The following is a 19,216-nucleotide window of genomic DNA, read 5'->3' on the forward strand; positions in this document are numbered from 1 at the left end:
CTCCTTTGTTTCATCAAACTATTATTGTTTTTGTATAAAGGCTGCCTAATAGCTCCCAATTTCATTATTTTTATGAAAATTTGTCTTCAAGGCTCTTAAGGTTTTTTTTGCCCAAGTAAATTTCTTCCATTCTCTCGGTATTATAATAGGGAACATTCAAAGGGGCAGATGGCAGATACGAAAGTAAGGAATAGTATCAATCCCAATACCGTTTTAAAATTTGTCACAGCCTAACTAATGAATGACCAATGCATTTTTTCCAGCTTCTGAGTAAATTCACTTGTATTGCACAGTGTTTAATATTTTAAAAATTGTTCCAATCAACTATATTGAAGTATAATTGACATAAAATAATTTTAAGTTTGTAATTCAATGAGTTTTAGCAAATATTTCTTTAAATACCGTCACAATCATGATGCAGAGTAGTTCCATCATCCCCAAAAAGTTTGCTCCTGCTCCTTTCTAATCAGTTCTTGCTCCCACCTCCTTGCCACTTCTGATCTGCTTTCTATCACTAGTTAGCATTTCATTTAAGTGGAATCATACAGCATGTAGTCTTTTGTGTTTGGCTTCTTTCACTTTGCATAGTGCTTTTGAAACTCATCCATGTTGTTGCATTTGTCTGTAGTTCTCTTTTTTTTTTTTTGCTGAGTTCATTGTATGGAGGCATGCTGAAACTTTGATTTCTGAAGTTTTAATCGATACTCTTATAAAATGTATCTTAAATTTTTTTTTTTCAGCAAACTGACCGGGCAAATAGATTCGAGTATTTATTAAAGCAGACAGAACTTTTTGCACATTTCATTCAACCTGCTGCTCAGAAGACTCCAACTTCACCTTTGAAGATGAAACCAGGGCGCCCACGAATAAAAAAAGATGAGAAGCAGAACTTACTATCCGTTGGCGAGTGAGTAATAGTTTAAACTTCATAGTTGAACCAAACTTATTTTCGATAGTCTTCAGTGGAAGCATAAAATCACTATGATAAATAACTTAAAATTATTTTAGTGCCATTATTTATTTGGCCCTGTTTGGCTTGGCATGATTTAGCCATAAATGTGTAAGTATATAAAAATACGCATAATGGTTAGAGCACAGTGGCTCTTGCCTGTAATCCCAGCATTTTGGGACGCCAAGGTGGGAGGATTGCTTGAGTCCGGGAGTATGAGAGCAGCCTGGGCAACGTAGGGAGATCCCATCTCTCCAAAAAAAAAAAAAGAGTAAAACTGCATAACGCCTTATTTTTTGTAGCATTATATAGTTTATGAATTGTAACCATCATGTTGAGTATGGAATTTAGATGTCACGTCATTCCTCAGAGAGGAAACAAATGCAGAGGTTAAGTGGCTTGTTTAACATCACATTGAAGAATGATCCAGACTTGAATTTGAATCTGACTTGGGTGTGCTCTAGGCTCCTCCATCATATACAGATGTTGACAGTATTTTATCTAAAGTGTGGTGTGTGGGATATTGTGATGACTTACATCACAGCAGCTTGTTTAAAATTTTTATTGCATACTTAGTTGTTTTTATATAAATTGAAGTGTCACGTTGTATGCCGTCCTTTGGTGGTGGTTGAAAATAATTCTTACATGTTGAATTTGGAAATTCTCTAGAATTTTCATTCTGGTTGGATAAATAAGATGTTTAATTAGTAATAGTAGATTTAGGGCAGTCTTGGCTCCCTGAAATGGCTTTGTGTAATTCCCAAAGTGAAAACTGTGATTAGTAATTAAAATACAAACGATTGTTTAAAAGAAGAAGTATCAAGGTTAAATTCACTACACAGTTTGTTGAAAGAGGGAAGTATGATCTTCATCTTGAAGGGGTTATTGTTGTAAGCATAATACCTTTTATTTGGGGTATTCCACTCATTCATTATATCTTATTTCTCATCCATTGTGACCAAAGCACTATTTTAATACTTACGAAACTTTGAAAGGACAATTTTGCCCTTCAGCTGTATTTAAAATATTTCAGACTTCAGAAGTTTGCATTAGTGTCATGGCATGAAACTGGAAACTACTGTACTGAATATTGTTATGGGATAGTCAGTATGATGTCTCGAAAAGAAACACTTCTTTTATTCTTTTCTATTTTATTATTATCCTAATTTATCTTTTTTATAAGATAAAAAAGATTCTATTGGAAATAGTAATAATAAATTTTTAGGCTTGATATATTAAATAGTGTTATTAGGGAAAAAAGTCCTAGTTAACAGATTTCTTTACTCCTGAAACCATCTTAAATGGGAAGCTAATTTACCTAAAGTAATGAGGGTCATAGTATTGTCTTTGAGTATCAGGAATACATTTTTTAAAATCTTTTTTTGTTTGTTTGTTTTTATTGAGACAGAGTCTTGCTCTGTGGCCCAGGCTGGAGTGCGTGCAGTGGTGTGATCTCGGTTCACTGCAAGTTCTGCCTCTGGGGTTCAAGCGATTCTTGGACCTCAGCTGGGATTACAGGCTCACGCCACCACGGCCAGCTCATTTTTGTATTTTTAGTAGAGATGGGGTTTCACCATGTTGGCCAGGCTAGTCTCAAACTTCTGACCTCAAGTGATCCACCCACCTCGGCCTCCTAAAGTGTTGGGATTACAGGCGTGAGCCACCGTGCCTGGCCAGGAATACGTTTTTTTTTTTTTTAAGTCATTCACGATTATATTCAATTTTTAACAATAAATGACATCTCAGCTTTTAAGTTTTACGACTGTAATAATCAAACATTTTGAGAGTAACTATAAAGGATATTTTATAGAAATAATTTAAAATTATCTCCCAGTTTATGGAGAATAAATAGGGGATGGAAGTAGATCTTTGCACTCAATTTCATAGGCTCAGAATGCAGAGAAGTACAAGGAATAACAGACTAGGATGTACTGATTATGATTAGAAGCATATATAACAAACAAGAAGGCCCTTGAATTTCTGAGGAATGCTTCTATCTTGGAAGGCCACTTATCCTTTTAGCAAGCATGTGGTTTTGGTAGAAATGAAGTTACAAATTAGATTCAGCGGTCTCAACAGAGGCATAACGTGCCTTTTTCTAAATAAGATGAAAATATTTGTTGAAAGTATCAGAATTGGGGAGTAAGTATTAGTTTTACTGAACCAAGCCCTTTAGAGATTAATTGGCAGTATTAAAACTTTAGAAAATCAGTTTTTAAGGGGGTAGTATATCTGATTCTCTTAGGATTTAGAATTTAGATGTGTATTTAAAAATTTTTTTGATGAATCCGTGGTCACTGCTTAAATTTCTGAGTCCTTATGCTGCAGCTTTTGCTCGAAGTTACAATTTTAAACATGTGGCTTCTGGAACTTCTTTTTCCTTGGCAAAAAGATTTTTAAAAAGGTACACTTCAAAATTCAAATAATGAGATTTTCTGACTACATAGTTCTTGAAATTTGACTATCATATTTGAGTTTATTGGGTTCTGGTTAATGTATTGTACTGGTGTATTTTAATAACTAATGTATATTTTAAATAATTATTTAAAACATTGCAGATTTAAATGTACTCATATTTTCTACTGTCCACTGGTTGATGCCTGTTAAAAATTTAATTTTGTGGAATCTTGGTCAGCCACTTGACTATGATGTTTAAACAGTAGCTGATAATTAAAGCCAAAACACAAATCAGGTTATTTTATTTTCATCTTAACAGTTACCGACACCGTAGAACAGAGCAAGAGGAGGATGAAGAGCTATTAACAGAAAGCTCCAAAGCAACCAATGTTTGCACTCGATTTGAAGACTCTCCATCGTGTATGTTAAACACACTTGATTTTTTTTAAAAATTGCCCTTTGAGACCTCCTTTGGTTAATGTTTTGGATTTGTGTTGGCTACTATTTGTGAAGCAAATTTTTAGTAATCTTAGATGTTTATTGGTTATGAAATAAACTTCAGATTTTGATGGAGATGAGAGCATATTATAGGATAGTAGTGCTGTATTTCAAAGTTATATAAAATGTCATTGTGTTTGTTATTGCCCTGAAGTATATGTAAAACTAAGGATCGTTTTGCTTTATATTTGTCCCACATAAGAAAACTAATTTATTTTAAAAAAGGTACTTCATGAACACATTTGCTTACTTCTGATGTTTTTATATTAATTTGTTTTAATTTTTTGTGAAATGTATTTGTTTATTGGTTAGCTTTTTATCCTCAAGTGTTTTTCAAAAGGAGATGGAGGGCTACACTGTGTACATATTAAAAAAGAAAAATCAGGTGACCGTTATGTATATTTGGTAATTATTCTGGGGAGCAAAATAAGTAGTATACCCTGAAAGAGAGTGCATTGGAATGTATAAGATACATTGGACAAGTAACTTAGGAATTTCCTATTTCTTTTTTTTTTTTACTAGAAAGAAAATAAAATCCCCAGATAACCTGTATCTGGTCTTTATGAAAGCTGAAAATACTTGGTTAGGAACTGGTGTTTATGAAAGCTGAAAATACTTGGTTAGGAACACTTGGTTTTTCGTTAAAAAGACAAGAGGCCAAAGAGTCTCTCAGACCAGTATATGGGTAACGTAAGAACTGAGTTGTTGGAGTGGGTACTCTAATGCCCGCAGTCATGTTTCCCGCACTTGATTATCTTCCATGTCCAGCTTTTCCACTTCAGACCATGGCAGCTACCTCTAGTATTTTGGAACTTGCAGAGTTCCTATTCAAGAATCCGTTAGTAATGAAAATAAAGTCAGTAGATAATGTGTAGGCCCAGATGAAGACATTGCCTTGTATTTCTTGTCTTAAAATGCCTATTGTGCTTTTCTTTTGTTCTTAGATGTAAAATGGGGTAAACTGAGAGATTATCAGGTCCGAGGATTAAACTGGCTCATTTCTTTGTATGAGAATGGCATCAATGGTATCCTTGCAGATGAAATGGTATGTGTTGGTAGTTTTTTTGAAGGGTATGTTTTGTATTTAAAATATCTTATACATTGATAAAAGTTTCTTACAGTCTACAACTGTTAGCAAATGGATCCTCTCAGAAACTAGTATAAGCAGCTTGCCTTAGTTGCGTAAGTGTGATCTGTATTTTAATTGTGAGAAATTTCCATCGCTGAAAATATGATAAATTTAAAAAGAATACATTTGAGAAACATGTTTTTGGATGACTTTTATAGTACAATGATTTATTTGCTTCCAGTTTTGTAAAACAAAAGTGAGGTCATTAGTTGTTTATAACCGATAAATGTTTTTTCCAGGTGGTAGCTTGTACAATTCTTAGAAAACATTTATCTTTTGTTAACTACTAGTTATGTAATGAATGTTTAAAAAAGTTTCCTTATTGCTATAGTGCTAAAACGTTTAATTGGTTGGAGAAAGTATGAAGTCAAAAGAAATGTGTTTCAATGCTAGCTCTGCTAGATGACTTTGGGAATGTCACTTAAACGGGGCCTTATGCGGGTGATAATAATACCTCCTTTAGAGACTTGTGAAAATTATATGACATAACACTTACAAACTTTGATATATGTTAAGTTTTTGCCATTTATTAACGGTTATAAATATGTAGCATTTCTTTTGAACATTTCTATATGTTGGGAGGTATAATTGTGAAATAATATTTTTTTTTTTCACTGCTTCATGGTTATTTTGAAATCTTTCAGGGCTTAGGAAAGACTCTTCAAACAATTTCTCTTCTTGGGTACATGAAACATTATAGAAACATTCCTGGTCCTCATATGGTTTTGGTTCCTAAGTCTACATTACACAACTGGATGAGTGAATTCAAGAGATGGGTACCAACACTTAGATCTGTTTGTTTGATAGGAGATAAAGAACAAAGAGTAAGTTTCTAGTATTTCATTACATTTTTGATGCTAAAATAATTGGAATTCAGGCTTGAGTATGGGTATAGCTGGAAGAAGGATAAAAGAGACGGGATCTTCGCAAATATTAGTATTTACAAATGTAGCATTGTCTTGGTGGATAAAAAACAGCACTTTGGGAGGCCGAGGCGGGTGGATCATGAGGTCAGTAGATCGAGACCATCCTGGCTAACACAGTGAAACCCCGTTTCTACTAAAAACTCAAAAAATTAGCTGGGTGTGGTGGCACACATGGCCTGTAGTCCCAGCTACTTTGTAGGCTGAGGCAGGAGAATCGCTGGAATCTGGGAGGTGGAGGTTGCAGTGAGCCAAGATGGCAGCACTGCACTCCAGCCTGGGCAACAAAGCAAGATCATCTCAAAAAAAAAAAAAAAATCATACTGGGAAGAAGACATTAGAAATGGTAGAAAGCTGTAAGACTGTAGTTTGTTTCTCTCCCTTTTGGGAGTGGTTCTATAAAATCATTGGTTGTGCTCTCGTTAGAAGTTATTTTCTTGTTTTTAAAAGATATTTTGAAATGTGAGTTGGTTGGAAATTTAAGGAGCCACATTTTTAGATGAATGTGTGTAGTGGTAATAGTCACAGAATTAGAGTTTTTAAAGACGGGTTGAGTCATATATAGTAATTGGGTGATTTATTATGATATTTAACAAAATAAGTTAAAATTTCCATCAGTTGACAACATCCTTGTGGGAAGAAGAGATGGAAATAATGACATTAGTATATAAAGCTCAGATTTGGAAATTTATTCAGACTCTACTGAATATCTGTGTACTTGTTTTTTATTTCCTCATTTACCTGTGAGTGATAAGTCTATATTTTTTTCTCTCCCTTTCTAGTTATGTTGGATATTTTAAGTTATCAATTTTTGTTTGTTTGTTTGGGAGCCCAAAGAGTGGTAATTACTTAACCACTCTTTGCTTCAGTTTCCTTACCTTTAAAATAATACTATTAGGAATGTGTTAATACATTTATAAACCTGAAAGGAGTGCAGATGCCTACTACTGCTAACTATCTTTCCACCCTCTTCCTTTCTTTATGTTAAAACCTCCCTCTTTTTTGTCTAAACCTGCCTCCTAAGAATTTCCCGATCTAGTGGAATTGCAGAAAGACATTTTAAGTGTCTATTGAAGTTTTCACTGGTTAACTTTGTCAGTTTTTTAAAACTTAATGGTTCTGACATTTAAATGATTAATGACGTTACTTTAGTGTTAGGAAAGCTGGTTCTAAACGTTTGCATAATATAGCTAGCTACTCTACTCCTTTTTAGTATTCCCACCTCCTTTTATATACTAGATTACTTGTCATCAGTAAATGTAATGCGTAGTTTATTTCTACGTGATGTAATTCTTTTCTCTTGTTACACAGGCTGCTTTTGTCAGAGACGTTTTATTACCGGGAGAATGGGATGTATGTGTAACATCTTATGAAATGCTTATTAAAGAGAAGTCTGTGTTCAAAAAATTTAATTGGAGATACTTAGTAATAGATGAAGCTCACAGGATCAAAAATGAAAAATCTAAGGTAATTTGATACTTAGATGTGAAAAGCCTTCATGTAAGAATTTGATTAAAGTACAGATTTTTTTTCTTTTAACTTTAAGTTATGAGATACATGTGCAGAACGTGCAGGTTTGTTAACATAGGTATGCATATGCCATGGTGGTTTGCTGCACCTAGCAACCCATCATCTAGGTTTTAAGCCCCACATGCAATAGGTATTTGTCCTAATGCTCTCCCTCTGCTTTTTCCCCACCCCCCGACAGGTCCTGGCATGTGATGTTCCCCTCCCTGTGTCCATGTGTTCTCATTGTTCAACTCCCACTTATGAGAGAGAACATGTAGTGTTTGGTTTTCTGTTCCTGTGTTAGTTTACTGAGAATGATGGCTTCCAGCTTCATCCATGTCCTTGCAGAGGATATAAACTCATTCTGTTTTATGGCTGCATACTATTCGCTGATGTATACGTGCCATATTTTCTTTATCTAGTCTATCATTGTTGGGCATTTGTGTTGGTTCCAGGTCTTTGCTGTTGTAGATAATGCAATATGCAGAATATTCTAATGGTGTATTTGGTTCTTTTCTTTCAGTTGTCAGAAATAGTGAGGGAATTCAAGACTACAAATAGACTATTATTAACTGGAACACCTCTTCAGAACAACTTGCATGAGCTGTGGTCACTTCTTAACTTTCTGTTGCCAGATGTGTTTAATTCAGCAGATGTAAGTATTTCCTGGTGCTTTCTGGTTAATAATAATATTTTGCTTAATGCTATATATTTTTGTAATAAAAGTGGCCTGCCTTTTAGCATGGCTTGAGATTATTATTAATTTTTTATGCTTTTATTTACATAGTTAGCCTGGTGTTATCTCCTAGGTTGTCTCTGTATAATGGGAATTTACTTTTGTGCCTTTGGTTTCAATCTTATTTCATTATTATTATTATTATTATTATTATTATTTTATTTTTTTTGAGATGTAGTCTCACTCTGTCACCTATGCTGAAGTGCAGTGGTGTGATCTTGGCTCACTGCACCCTCCACCTCCGGAATTCAGGTGATTCTTGTGCCTCAGCCTTCCGAATAGCTGAGATCACAGGTGTGTGCCACCATGCCCGGCTAGTTTCTGTGTTTTTTGCAGAGATGAGGTTTTGCCGTGTTGTCCAGGCTGGTCTCAAGCTCCTGGCCTCAAGCGATCTGCCTGCCTCAGCCTCCCAAAGTGCTGGGATTACAGGCATGAGCCACCACACCAGGCCTCAGTCTTCTTTAAATCATTGTTTTCTCTATCTGAAATGGCATAAATTGTCACTCCTATTTGGTAAGTCAGGTTGGCCTGACTTTGTTTAAGTGGCTCTAGGTTGACTGGTTATGTTTTTAAGGTGCTGCTCAAGGTATTCCTGAAGTGATTCGTATACCTCACATTGCTTATGTTTTAAGTCCCAAGGATGACTGTCAAATTTAGTGAAATCTGTCTGGCTTTTCTTATATTATAGTCTAACAAACAAATAGAACCTAATCTTTATGGATTATTTATAGTCATAGAAATGATAGTAATGGTTAATTAGCTATTTGAACTGTTAATAGTAATATAATAACTATGTCAAGAGTTTGTGCTGTTAGAAATTGCAGTTTTTTTTTCCTGGACCAGCGTTTATTTTTGAAGCTTTGTTTGCATAGCTGGCGTCTTGTGTGTATTGGAGGGATTTGAAGAGGTCCGCGTTAGTATATTTTTGTACAATTAAGTTATAAAAAGGTATTAATTAATTTTGTTTTTTTCTGTTGAAGATTATTTTGAAAGAATAGAGATTTTGTGTTGTAAAAAGATATTTAATCAGACTCCAAAAGCAATTTTAGCTTCGATTTTATGTATTTTGATGTTTTTGAGATAATTCCTTTTTCTCACTACATTGACACTTTCATTTACTTTAAAGCAGTGAATTCTAAGATTATGTTTACTCAAAAACAAAGCACATATATAATACATACGTTCAAGAGATGAGGTTAGGGAAACTGCCCTTGTTGAAATCCTAACCAAATATTAATGAAATGCTGGTAATTTCAATTTCATTTAGTAAGTTTGATTAAAATTGACATTGTTCGTAAACTTGTATTTGAGTAGTGCGAATGGTCTCAGAGAACAAACTATAAAATGTTTTAATTTTCAAGCTTTTATGAAACTCGAAAGATATTTTTCAAGAACATTAATTTTCTAATCCTACAGAACTTGCTCTCCAACTTTTTACTGTGAAACTTGTTATTTTGATGTTTTTGAGAAGAATGTTTAGAAGGTAGTGTGATTTCTGAACTACTTGTTTTAAAGTTAGTAACAATGACACATGAAAACCAGAATTGGACTAAGTGATTTTTTTTTGTGGGTTACAATTCAAATTACTAATTCTAGAAATAATTTCTATATCTGGTATTATAGGGTATTTGTTAATATTATCTCTGATCTGAGTATATTTTTTGTTTGTTTGTTTAGGACTTTGATTCCTGGTTTGATACAAACAACTGCCTTGGGGATCAAAAGCTAGTTGAGAGGCTTCATATGGTAAGTATTTTAGAGTAGTGTTAAAACATATTTATGATGGGAAAAAGGATAAAGGTTTAAATTAGTAGATTATTTTCCTGTTAATAAAAAACACAATGGCTTAAGAATCAGATCTGCTTGAATTCTGACACTTAACTCTTACATCTTACAATCAATGTAGGGGGTGATGTGTGGTTGTTTCAGTGTTAGAACCTAGAATGGAATCCTGACAAGGGAGAAAGTATGCTCTTACAGTTATACAAAATACAGTGGGGGGAAGAAGAATTGCATAATAATTAATATAGACAAGTTTTTGTTGTTGTTTTTGAGACAGTCTCACTCTGTCGTCCAGGCTGGAGTGCAGTGGCATAATCTTGGCTCACTGAAACCTCTGCCTCCCAGGCTCAAGCAGTCTCTCCCCACTCAGCGTCTAGAGTAGCTGGGGCTACAGGCACTGGCCACCATGCCCAGCTAATTTTTGTATTTTTTGTAGAGACAGTGTTTCACCATGTTGCCCAGGCTAATCTCGAACTTCTGAACTCAAGTTATCAACCTGCCTGCCTTGGCCTCCCAGAGTGTTGGGATTACAGGCATGAGCCACCATGCCCGGCCTTAATAGACAAGTTTTTAAAGCTTAGTTCAATTTACATTCCATGGAAGAATCTAACAGGTTCACTTTTGAAAGGGCTAAAGATCCATCTATTTTTTCTTAAATCTAGCTACATTGTGTATAAACAGCTGCTAATATTGCATTATGAGCAGAGTTGGTATGTTTTTGCTTGCTGTATAGCTTTGTTTCTACATACAGCTTCCTGTGACAGTTCACAAGTAAAAGTTGGTAGGTAGAGAAACTTCTCTAAGAGACACCAGATTAAAATACCCTGCTAAGCAGGTTAAAGCAGGAGCTTGTAAGAATGTTATATAAAGCCCTTAATGACCTAACTCAGGAATTCTCAGCTTCTTTTGACATTTTGGTCTGGGTATATCTTTGAGAGGGATAAGGAGAGAGGGGAGAACGTGATTGTCCTGTGTATTGTAGCATGTTTAATAGCATCCCTGATACTTCTACTCACTAGATGGCAGTAGTAACATTCCTCCAGTTGTGACAACCAAAAATTTCTCTAGACATTGCAGATGTCCCCTGGGGAACAAAATTGTGCCCCTCCATGACCTAACCTTTTTAAAATTCTTTGGCATCTGTTTTGTTTTACTTCATATATTGAGCTTTAATTTGATAGATTGCTGACCCCACTGTCAGTTTTCTGTAAACATTGTGGTAATTCTAATCTATTTTTGCTCATCATTTTTGCTACATCTAGAATCCTTTTTCCTGGTCTCTTTACTAATACCTAGTCCAAGACTCAGCGACATCACCTCCACTGAACCAGCCAGGCTCAGGCTGGCCTAGGTGCTCTTCTGTGTATTCCATCTTTAACAATCTGAGCATCCTAATATTATAGGACTTTGCAGAGGATATTGAGATGATTCACAAGTGTTTTCCATACTGGATTGTACGCACAAAGGCAGGAAGCACAGATTTATTTGTCTTTGTATACCTGGCACAATGCCTAGTTAGAGTGGATATTTGAACAGGGAAAAAAATTTTAAGTTCATGATTGTTCAAATATTTCATTATAAAGTACTTTAAAATTCTTAAATATTGAGAGTTTTGTTAAATATTTGAAGGTAGTAATTTCCTAGCTACCTTTATTTCAATTCAGATGGCATTCATGCATCTAAGCACTCTCTTCGTATTTACTTAAACCAAGGATTGTGGAGTGTATATGTAATCTTGGGGGTAGAAAAGGAGGCAGAAGAACATGATTTTTTTTCATGCATTTTTTTTCCCCTTATTCATCTGCTCTTGGCTTTCCTTTAGTAAATACATAGGTACATCTAGGTAAAGCAAATGAACAACCCATTCAGCAGTATCAACCAGATTTGGTAACTCTGTTTTGTTCACAGGGTATTTTGAAAATGCTTATGAAGTCAGGGAGAAGAGGTCTTGTAGCTACCTCTCTACTTTCTCCTGCTCTTTACTTTGAAGTTTCTACAGTAGCACCTGTGGTCTCATAATGAAAGGAGGGTTTAGAAGTCAGTATGGATATGCTTAGGAATGAGATAACTCTTATTTGATGTATTAGTTATCTAATGCTGCAAAAGAACCCCTTATTCCCTCCACCCCCGAAAAACACCTTAACCCCCCTTTAGGGGTTAATAAGACCCCCTTATTTCCCCCACCTCCAAAACACTTAATAGTTTATATTTTATTAACGACCCCAGAATTTATGGGTTGACTGGATGGTTTCTTTGTGGGTTACACCTGGGTTTATCCAGTTACATTTATTTAGCTGGACAATGCTAGAAGACAACCAGTGGGGCTAAAGGTCTTCACTTACACATCTGGCATTTGCTGCCGCCTGTTGACTAGGGCTGAACTAGCTTTTCTACGTGGTGATGTTAGAGAGGTGTTGCTGGTATTTTTCCCACTAATTTGTTTTGTGATACAGTCACTATTTGTAAAAACCAGTGTAAATAGAACAGAGGTACAAAAAAGGCTATCTTTAGTTGTGTAGTTAATTTTAAAACTTACTGTTTTATAAAAATGAGTGAACTACTACTACATATAACATGGAAATGTCTCATTGTTTAATAAAAGAAACCAGATATAAATGGGTGCGTATTGAGTGAGTCCATGTATATAAAGTTAAAAATGATAGGCAAAATTAATTTATGGTGTCTAAAAATAAGAATATTGCTTACCCTTGGGAAGGAAAAGAGGGGATAGTGATTGGAAGGGACACAAAAATGATTTCTAGAGTGTTCTATTTGGGTAATAACATGGGTACTTTTACAGTACTTGAATAAAATTTCTAGAACTGTACACTCATGATTTATTGAAGTGTGTACTTTTATATTCTTTCCGTAAGTTAGGACAGTAAGTTTAAAGACTAACCATAAGGAGATCTTAATGAGACCCTTGTCCATTCTTTTTTTTTTTTTTTTTGAGATGGAGTCTAGCTCTGTCACCCAGGATGGAGTGCAGTGGCGCCATCTTGGCTCACTGCAAGCTCCGCCTCCCAGGTTCACGCCATTCTCCTGTCTCAGCCTCCCAAGTAGCTGGGACTACAGGCACCTGCCACCTCGCCTGGCTAATTTTTTGTATTTTTAATAGAGACGGGGTTTCACTATGTTATGTTAGCCAGGATGGTCTCGATCTCCCGACCTCGTGATCCGCCTGACTCGGCCTCCTGACCCTTGCCCGTTCTTAAGCAATGTTAGACAGTCTGCATGCAAGTAACTAGTTTTAGACCTGAAAGGCAGCAAATTGTTGAAAACATTTTAAAAATTTACTATTGTTTTTAGTATTTTATGGTAGTATAACAAGTATATACTCACATATACAGGCACATCTCATTACCCTTTGCAGTGCTTCACAGATACTGCATTTTTAAGAAACATTTATTTTGCAAAACAAATAGATGGTTTGTGGCAACCCTGTGTCAAGGAAGTCTATCGATAAACACCATTTTCCCAACGGCATGTGTTTACTCTGTTTTTAAAGCAGTAATGTATTGCTTTAAATAATGTATCACATTTTTAAAGCAATAATGTATTTTTAAAATAAGATATGTACATTGTTTTTTTTTTAGACATGCTATTGCACACTTAATAGTGTAAATGTAACTCTTAGATGCACTGGGAAATGTGACTTGCTTTATTGAGGTAGTCTGGAACTGAGCCTACAATATCTCTGAGGTATGCCTTTATTGAATAAGTAATGGTCTTGTATTACTACCCTTCAGGAACCCAGTAGTAATAAATTATATACAGTTAGCCCTTCATATCCATAGGTTCCACATCCATAGATTCAATCAACTATGGATTGGAAATATTTGTCCCCAAAAAAGATAAAAATAAAATAGATGGTTCCATCTTTGTTAAATATACCAACCTTTTCCTTGTCATTATTCCCTAAACGGTATAGTGTAACAACTATTAACATAGCATTTACATTCCATTAACTATTATTATAAGTAATCTAGAGATGATTTAAAGTATATGGGAGGATGTTTGTAGGTTATATGCAAATACTACATTTTTTATAATGGACTCGAGCATTTGTGGATTTTGGTATTCAAAGGGAAGGGGACAGGAACTAGTCTCCCACAGATACTGAGATATGACTGTATTTGCAGGGAGAAGTCCTAAGAAATCACTTGATACTCACGCAGAGAAATTTCTTTTTCATGTATTTTATATACAATTCTAAGATGCTGAAATATGACCTTATGTGTAATATTGGTATTACCTATTTATTTTTGTCCTTTTTAAGGTTTTGCGTCCATTCCTCCTTCGTCGAATTAAGGCTGATGTTGAAAAGAGTTTGCCTCCAAAGAAGGAAGTAAAAATCTATGTGGGCCTCAGCAAAATGCAAAGGGAATGGTATGTGTTCTCAGATGTACTTGATAGCACTATTGATTCTTCCCTAAATTTCATTTGTATTTTGTTTTCCTAATTTGTGTCTTCATGGAATTCCAGTTTGCTGGATTGAACTCAACCTGAAAAGAGTTTTCTTGTCACGTAGTATAGGGCTTGCTCATTAAGTTCGTTATAGAAAGTTTTGAACCTGTTAGATGACAGAATCAGGATGGAAGGCTTATGAATCCAAAATTAAAATTGGGATTTAATTAAACGGGGTTCATATGAAACCATCTACTTGGGATTTTTAAAAAGGAAACTGTGATAGCACAGTGTGGGAGATATACAGTTCACTTATAGTTCATAAATACTGGGTCAGTGTAAAGTAGCTGCAGAAAAAGATACTGTTAGCCTTAATGTAAGTGTAGTGTTCAAAGGAGAGGAAATAAATATAGCTACCCTTTTCTTTACTGGTCTCATCATATTTCATGTATATTTAACTGCATACTTAAATTTTGATAAGTATTTGCAAGAGGCCAGAGTTGTTTGGTTAAAGGACTTAATATCATATAGAGAACTGGGCATGTTATCTGGGTAAGAGGTTATCTGTAGAAGGTGGTTGGTCCTAAATGTCCTCAAAAACTTCTGAAAGGGTAGCAGATATTAGGCTTAACCTTGGATGGCTCTAAAACAGAACTAAGATGAGTCAATGCTAAGGGAAGACAAATCTTTTTTAGTTAAACATTTGAGTGAACTTTATATCAGAATTGAGATGGAAAGGTCTGCCTTGTTGTTTAAGCATAGATTGCCTAGGCTACTTACTTTGTTCAGAGGATCCAAGGCTCTAAAACTTTGATGCTTAGACAAATTACTCATTCTTTCATAACAATGTGTACATCCTTAGTATATGTTCAAGGCTTTTTATAATCTGGCCTTAGCTTATGGCTGTAGCTTCACAGACCTGCCTCACAGACATACCTCCCTACCCTATGTATTTATATGTATGTTTAAGTCACGTTGTATTCATATTATTCTCATCATCATGCCTTACCATTTCATTATTCTTCCTGTCTTCTTACATGTTAGGGTTCTTACCTAAATGCTACACTAACTATGGGGTATATAGTAATCGAATAGTGGCACTTTCTGTTGCAAAAAACTGCAAACTAAAATTATGTTTAAAACTTACATTTTTTAAGTTTTGCTTTATTACTTAAAAATATTATGTCTTACTGCTTTAATTCTACCCAAGGGAACTGTTTTTGTACTTTTAAAATAATATCCTCAAGGCCCAAGGCGTAAGTATGAACATTATAATGCTATGGACAGTAAAGAAAAATGGAAGTAAAAAGAAAGAGGTTACAGATGTTAAATTCCTAACCATACCTAGAAGTTGATGAGTAGTTTCTTATAGATATTTGGGGGTTCATGTGGGGAAGGGGATTAAGTATGTAAAGTGGCAGGGATTGATCAAGGAACATTTGAGCTCTAAAAATGTTTTTCTTCTTTGAATAGGTATACTCGGATATTAATGAAGGATATAGATATACTCAACTCAGCAGGCAAGATGGACAAAATGAGGTTATTGAACATCCTAATGCAGTTGAGAAAATGTTGTAATCATCCGTATCTCTTTGATGGAGCAGAACCTGGTCCACCTTATACAACAGATATGCATCTAGTAACCAACAGTGGCAAAATGGTGGTTTTAGACAAGCTGCTCCCTAAGTTAAAAGAACAAGGTATCGGTTACCCGTATCAAATTATCAAAACTGTTTTAAAATGCTCATGTTAAAACAAAGAAGCACTGTACTTTGAAATGACTGCTCTGATGCTTTCCAAGGTTGAAGTGTAGAACATTAAAAAAACCTGTTCATTATCTGAGCTCTAACCCCCGCTCCTGATTTTAGGCCTTAAGTCTCTTAGAAGGTAAGCAGTAGTTAGAGCAACCATACTCCCTTGATTTTGGGAAGAGTTCATACTTCATATATACTTTCCTAGAAATTATAGCTTTCTGTCATAAAATGTGAAGAATGCACCTCCCTCCCACACATGGTTACCAGATCCATTGTTAGACAGTGGTGGTGTGTTCATGATATTGTTTTTTAATTATTTATGTGGAGTTTTAATTTAATAAGGTACCATGTACATGGACCTGAAACATTTTTTTTTTGTAGTATGCTGACTTTTTATATGAAAATGGGTATGTCTGTGGTGTGTGTTTGGGTATATTTAAATTACACGAATGCAGAAAGAACTTAGAAGCCAGCTTCCAATTTTAACTAATAAAAACATTTTTAGTCTGCTATACCCTTCCTCCTCCCAGATTATTCGAAGCAAACGCCAGACACTATAGCCTTTCATAAATTATTACATATCTCTTAAAGATACAAAATATCACTGCTATAGTATTAAGTGTGCAGATTCAAGTTTGTGTTTCTCTCTATATTTTAATAAGAATGACATTTGGACCAGTAGGTGAATCTCCTCTATGATACTATCAAAAGCATGTTGTAAGAGTTGTCAGTGAATGGGTTTACTTTTTCCTTTTTATACCTTTTTGTAGAGATAGATTTTTAAAAAATGCTTTCCTTGAAAGCAAAGTAATTAAAGGAATTAAATTGGTGGGGAGGAGTGGCAGGAACTTGGTGGGAATACTCAGATATTAATGAAAGGTATATTAAACTCTGCAGGGAAAATGGAGACTACTAAGTAGTCTCATGTCCCAGCACTTTTTGGAAGGCTGAGGTGGGCAGATCACCTAAGGTCAAGAGTTTGAGACCAGCCTGGCCAACATGGTGAAACCCTGTCTCTATCAAAAATACAAAAAAAGTTAGCCGGGCATGGTGGCATGCACCTGTAGTCCCCGTTATTTGGAAGGCTGAGGCAGAAGAATCACTTGAACCTGGGAGGCAGAGGTTGCAGTGAACTGAGATGGCGCCGCTGCACTCTAGCCTGGGTGTCAGAGCAAGACTCCGTCTCAAAAAAAAAAAAATTCTTATGCATTTGAGGTACAGGAACGTGTGACAACAGCAGATTGTCAGCCTCTGCTTCTAGGACAGGATAATTTCATAATCATTACTTTTCAAAATGATCCTTTGTCTTGATATATTCTACTGAAGGTATTATGTAGCTGCCTAAAGAAGTGGAAGGCAGTCGGATAATTTGAATCATGGCAGATAAGTGATAAGTGAAGGATAGTCATTGTAGATATATAAGGCACATATTATGGTCCTTTGATCTGGAATGGGTCTTCAGAACCAGGCTGAGACCAGGATTATTAGGTGTGTGTTGGAGGTTTGGGGAGTCATATGCATTGAAGAGTTGTTGTGAAGTAGTGGAAAGTTATTTTTAAACGTATATGGGGTAACAAGATAATGATTATCTTACCCTTTGGGATGGCAAAGCCTTCCAGACCAGAGGCAAATATGCTTTTCTGTACAAATGTTACCCTTTTTTATTTGTGCCATGGTGAGAAAAAAGTGGGAAATGACTGACTTGGATAATAATGTGTAGATTTTTTTCCCCCTTGTAACCAAGTAGGTAACTTTGGAATTAAAGGATAATTGATTAGTCTTAGTTTTGGTTACCCTTAAATTTTTCCACTTTTGAAGCCACTGATAATAGATTGTTATATTCCCCAACAGGTTCACGAGTACTAATCTTCAGTCAAATGACAAGGGTATTGGACATTTTGGAAGATTATTGCATGTGGAGAAATTATGAGTACTGCAGGTTGGATGGTCAGACGCCCCATGATGAGAGACAAGTGAGTAAAATTTGGGGAGGGAGATAAAAAATAATCAGATAAATTTTTTGACAATCATTTTGTTTTATCCATAGGACTCCATTAATGCATACAATGAACCAAACAGCACAAAGTTTGTTTTCATGTTAAGCACGCGTGCTGGTGGTCTTGGCATCAATCTTGCGACTGCTGATGTAGTAATTTTGTATGATTCTGATTGGAATCCACAAGTAGATCTTCAGGCTATGGTAAGAGATAACAAATAAATATATTCTGTGCTTAGTAGATGGCGTTAGTTAGGACAGGCTAATTCTACAAATATCAGTGACTTAACCCAATAGAATTTTATTTTTCTCCAATCTAATGGTTCAGTGAGAGTATATTGAGGTGATCTTCCATCTAAATAAGGGTATTTCCATCTCAGGGATCTGCCATGTCTTGGGACCCTGGAGTCCTCTGCTATACTGCATCCTATTGGCAGAAGGGGGAAACGATAGAGTTGGGGATTTCCCAGGAAATTCTTTATGGGTCAGACCTTGAAACAGCCTCCTTGTCTCTCCACCCCTTTGATCAAACAATTAGACAGAACTCAAATCATGTAGCATAACTGACTGTAAGGGAATTGGTAAATTATAATATAGTTATATCACAGGACCAAAGAGAATTGGGTTTGATGAGCAACTAGCCTGTCTTCCACTTTAGTTATTTAAAAGAACACCTGTGTGAGAGTACCTGGTCAGATCAGGAAGATTATTTTTAGATTGAGAGAACTGATACTGCAGATTCGCCTGACCCATGATATTGGGGACCATAAACCCAACTTTAATCTCTGTCATTAGTCACTTTTTTTTTTTTTTTGAGATGGAGTTTCGCTCTTACTGCTCAGGCTGGAGTGCAATGGTGCAGTCTTGGCTCACTGTGACCTTTGCCTCCCAGGTTCAAGTGATTCTCCTGCTTCAGCCTCCCGAGTAGCTGGGATTACAGGTGTGCGCCACCACGCCTGGCTAATTTTGTATTTTTAGTAGAGATGGGGTTTCACCATGTTGGTCAGGCTGGTCTCGAACTCCTCACCTTCAGGTGATCCACCCACCTCGGCCTCTGAAAGTGCTGGGATTACAGGAGTGAGCTACTGCACCCAGCCCATTAGTCACTTTCATCTTGTACTCTTACTAAGGGTGAC

At 35.7% G+C, this 19,216-nt stretch overlaps 1 protein-coding gene across 1 annotated transcript in view; it reads left to right on the forward strand.

The window, feature by feature from the left end:
• SMARCA5 (SWI/SNF related, matrix associated, actin dependent regulator of chromatin, subfamily a, member 5) overlaps positions 1–19,216 on the forward strand; it is a 46,203-nt gene that overhangs the window by 12,493 nt on the left and 14,494 nt on the right. Inside the window, exons 3-13 of the mRNA XM_003820704.5 lie at positions 741–907; positions 3,666–3,766; positions 4,789–4,889; positions 5,618–5,797; positions 7,208–7,363; positions 7,929–8,060; positions 9,819–9,887; positions 14,203–14,312; positions 15,804–16,030; positions 17,936–18,057; positions 18,132–18,284. Of these exons, the coding sequence (XP_003820752.1) occupies positions 741–907; positions 3,666–3,766; positions 4,789–4,889; positions 5,618–5,797; positions 7,208–7,363; positions 7,929–8,060; positions 9,819–9,887; positions 14,203–14,312; positions 15,804–16,030; positions 17,936–18,057; positions 18,132–18,284 (1,518 nt within the window). The remainder of the gene's footprint in view (positions 1–740; positions 908–3,665; positions 3,767–4,788; positions 4,890–5,617; positions 5,798–7,207; positions 7,364–7,928; positions 8,061–9,818; positions 9,888–14,202; positions 14,313–15,803; positions 16,031–17,935; positions 18,058–18,131; positions 18,285–19,216) is intronic.

This window comes from Pan paniscus, chromosome 3 (assembly GCF_029289425.2).
Source record: "Pan paniscus chromosome 3, NHGRI_mPanPan1-v2.0_pri, whole genome shotgun sequence".
NCBI classification, from domain to species: domain Eukaryota; kingdom Metazoa; phylum Chordata; class Mammalia; order Primates; family Hominidae; genus Pan; species Pan paniscus.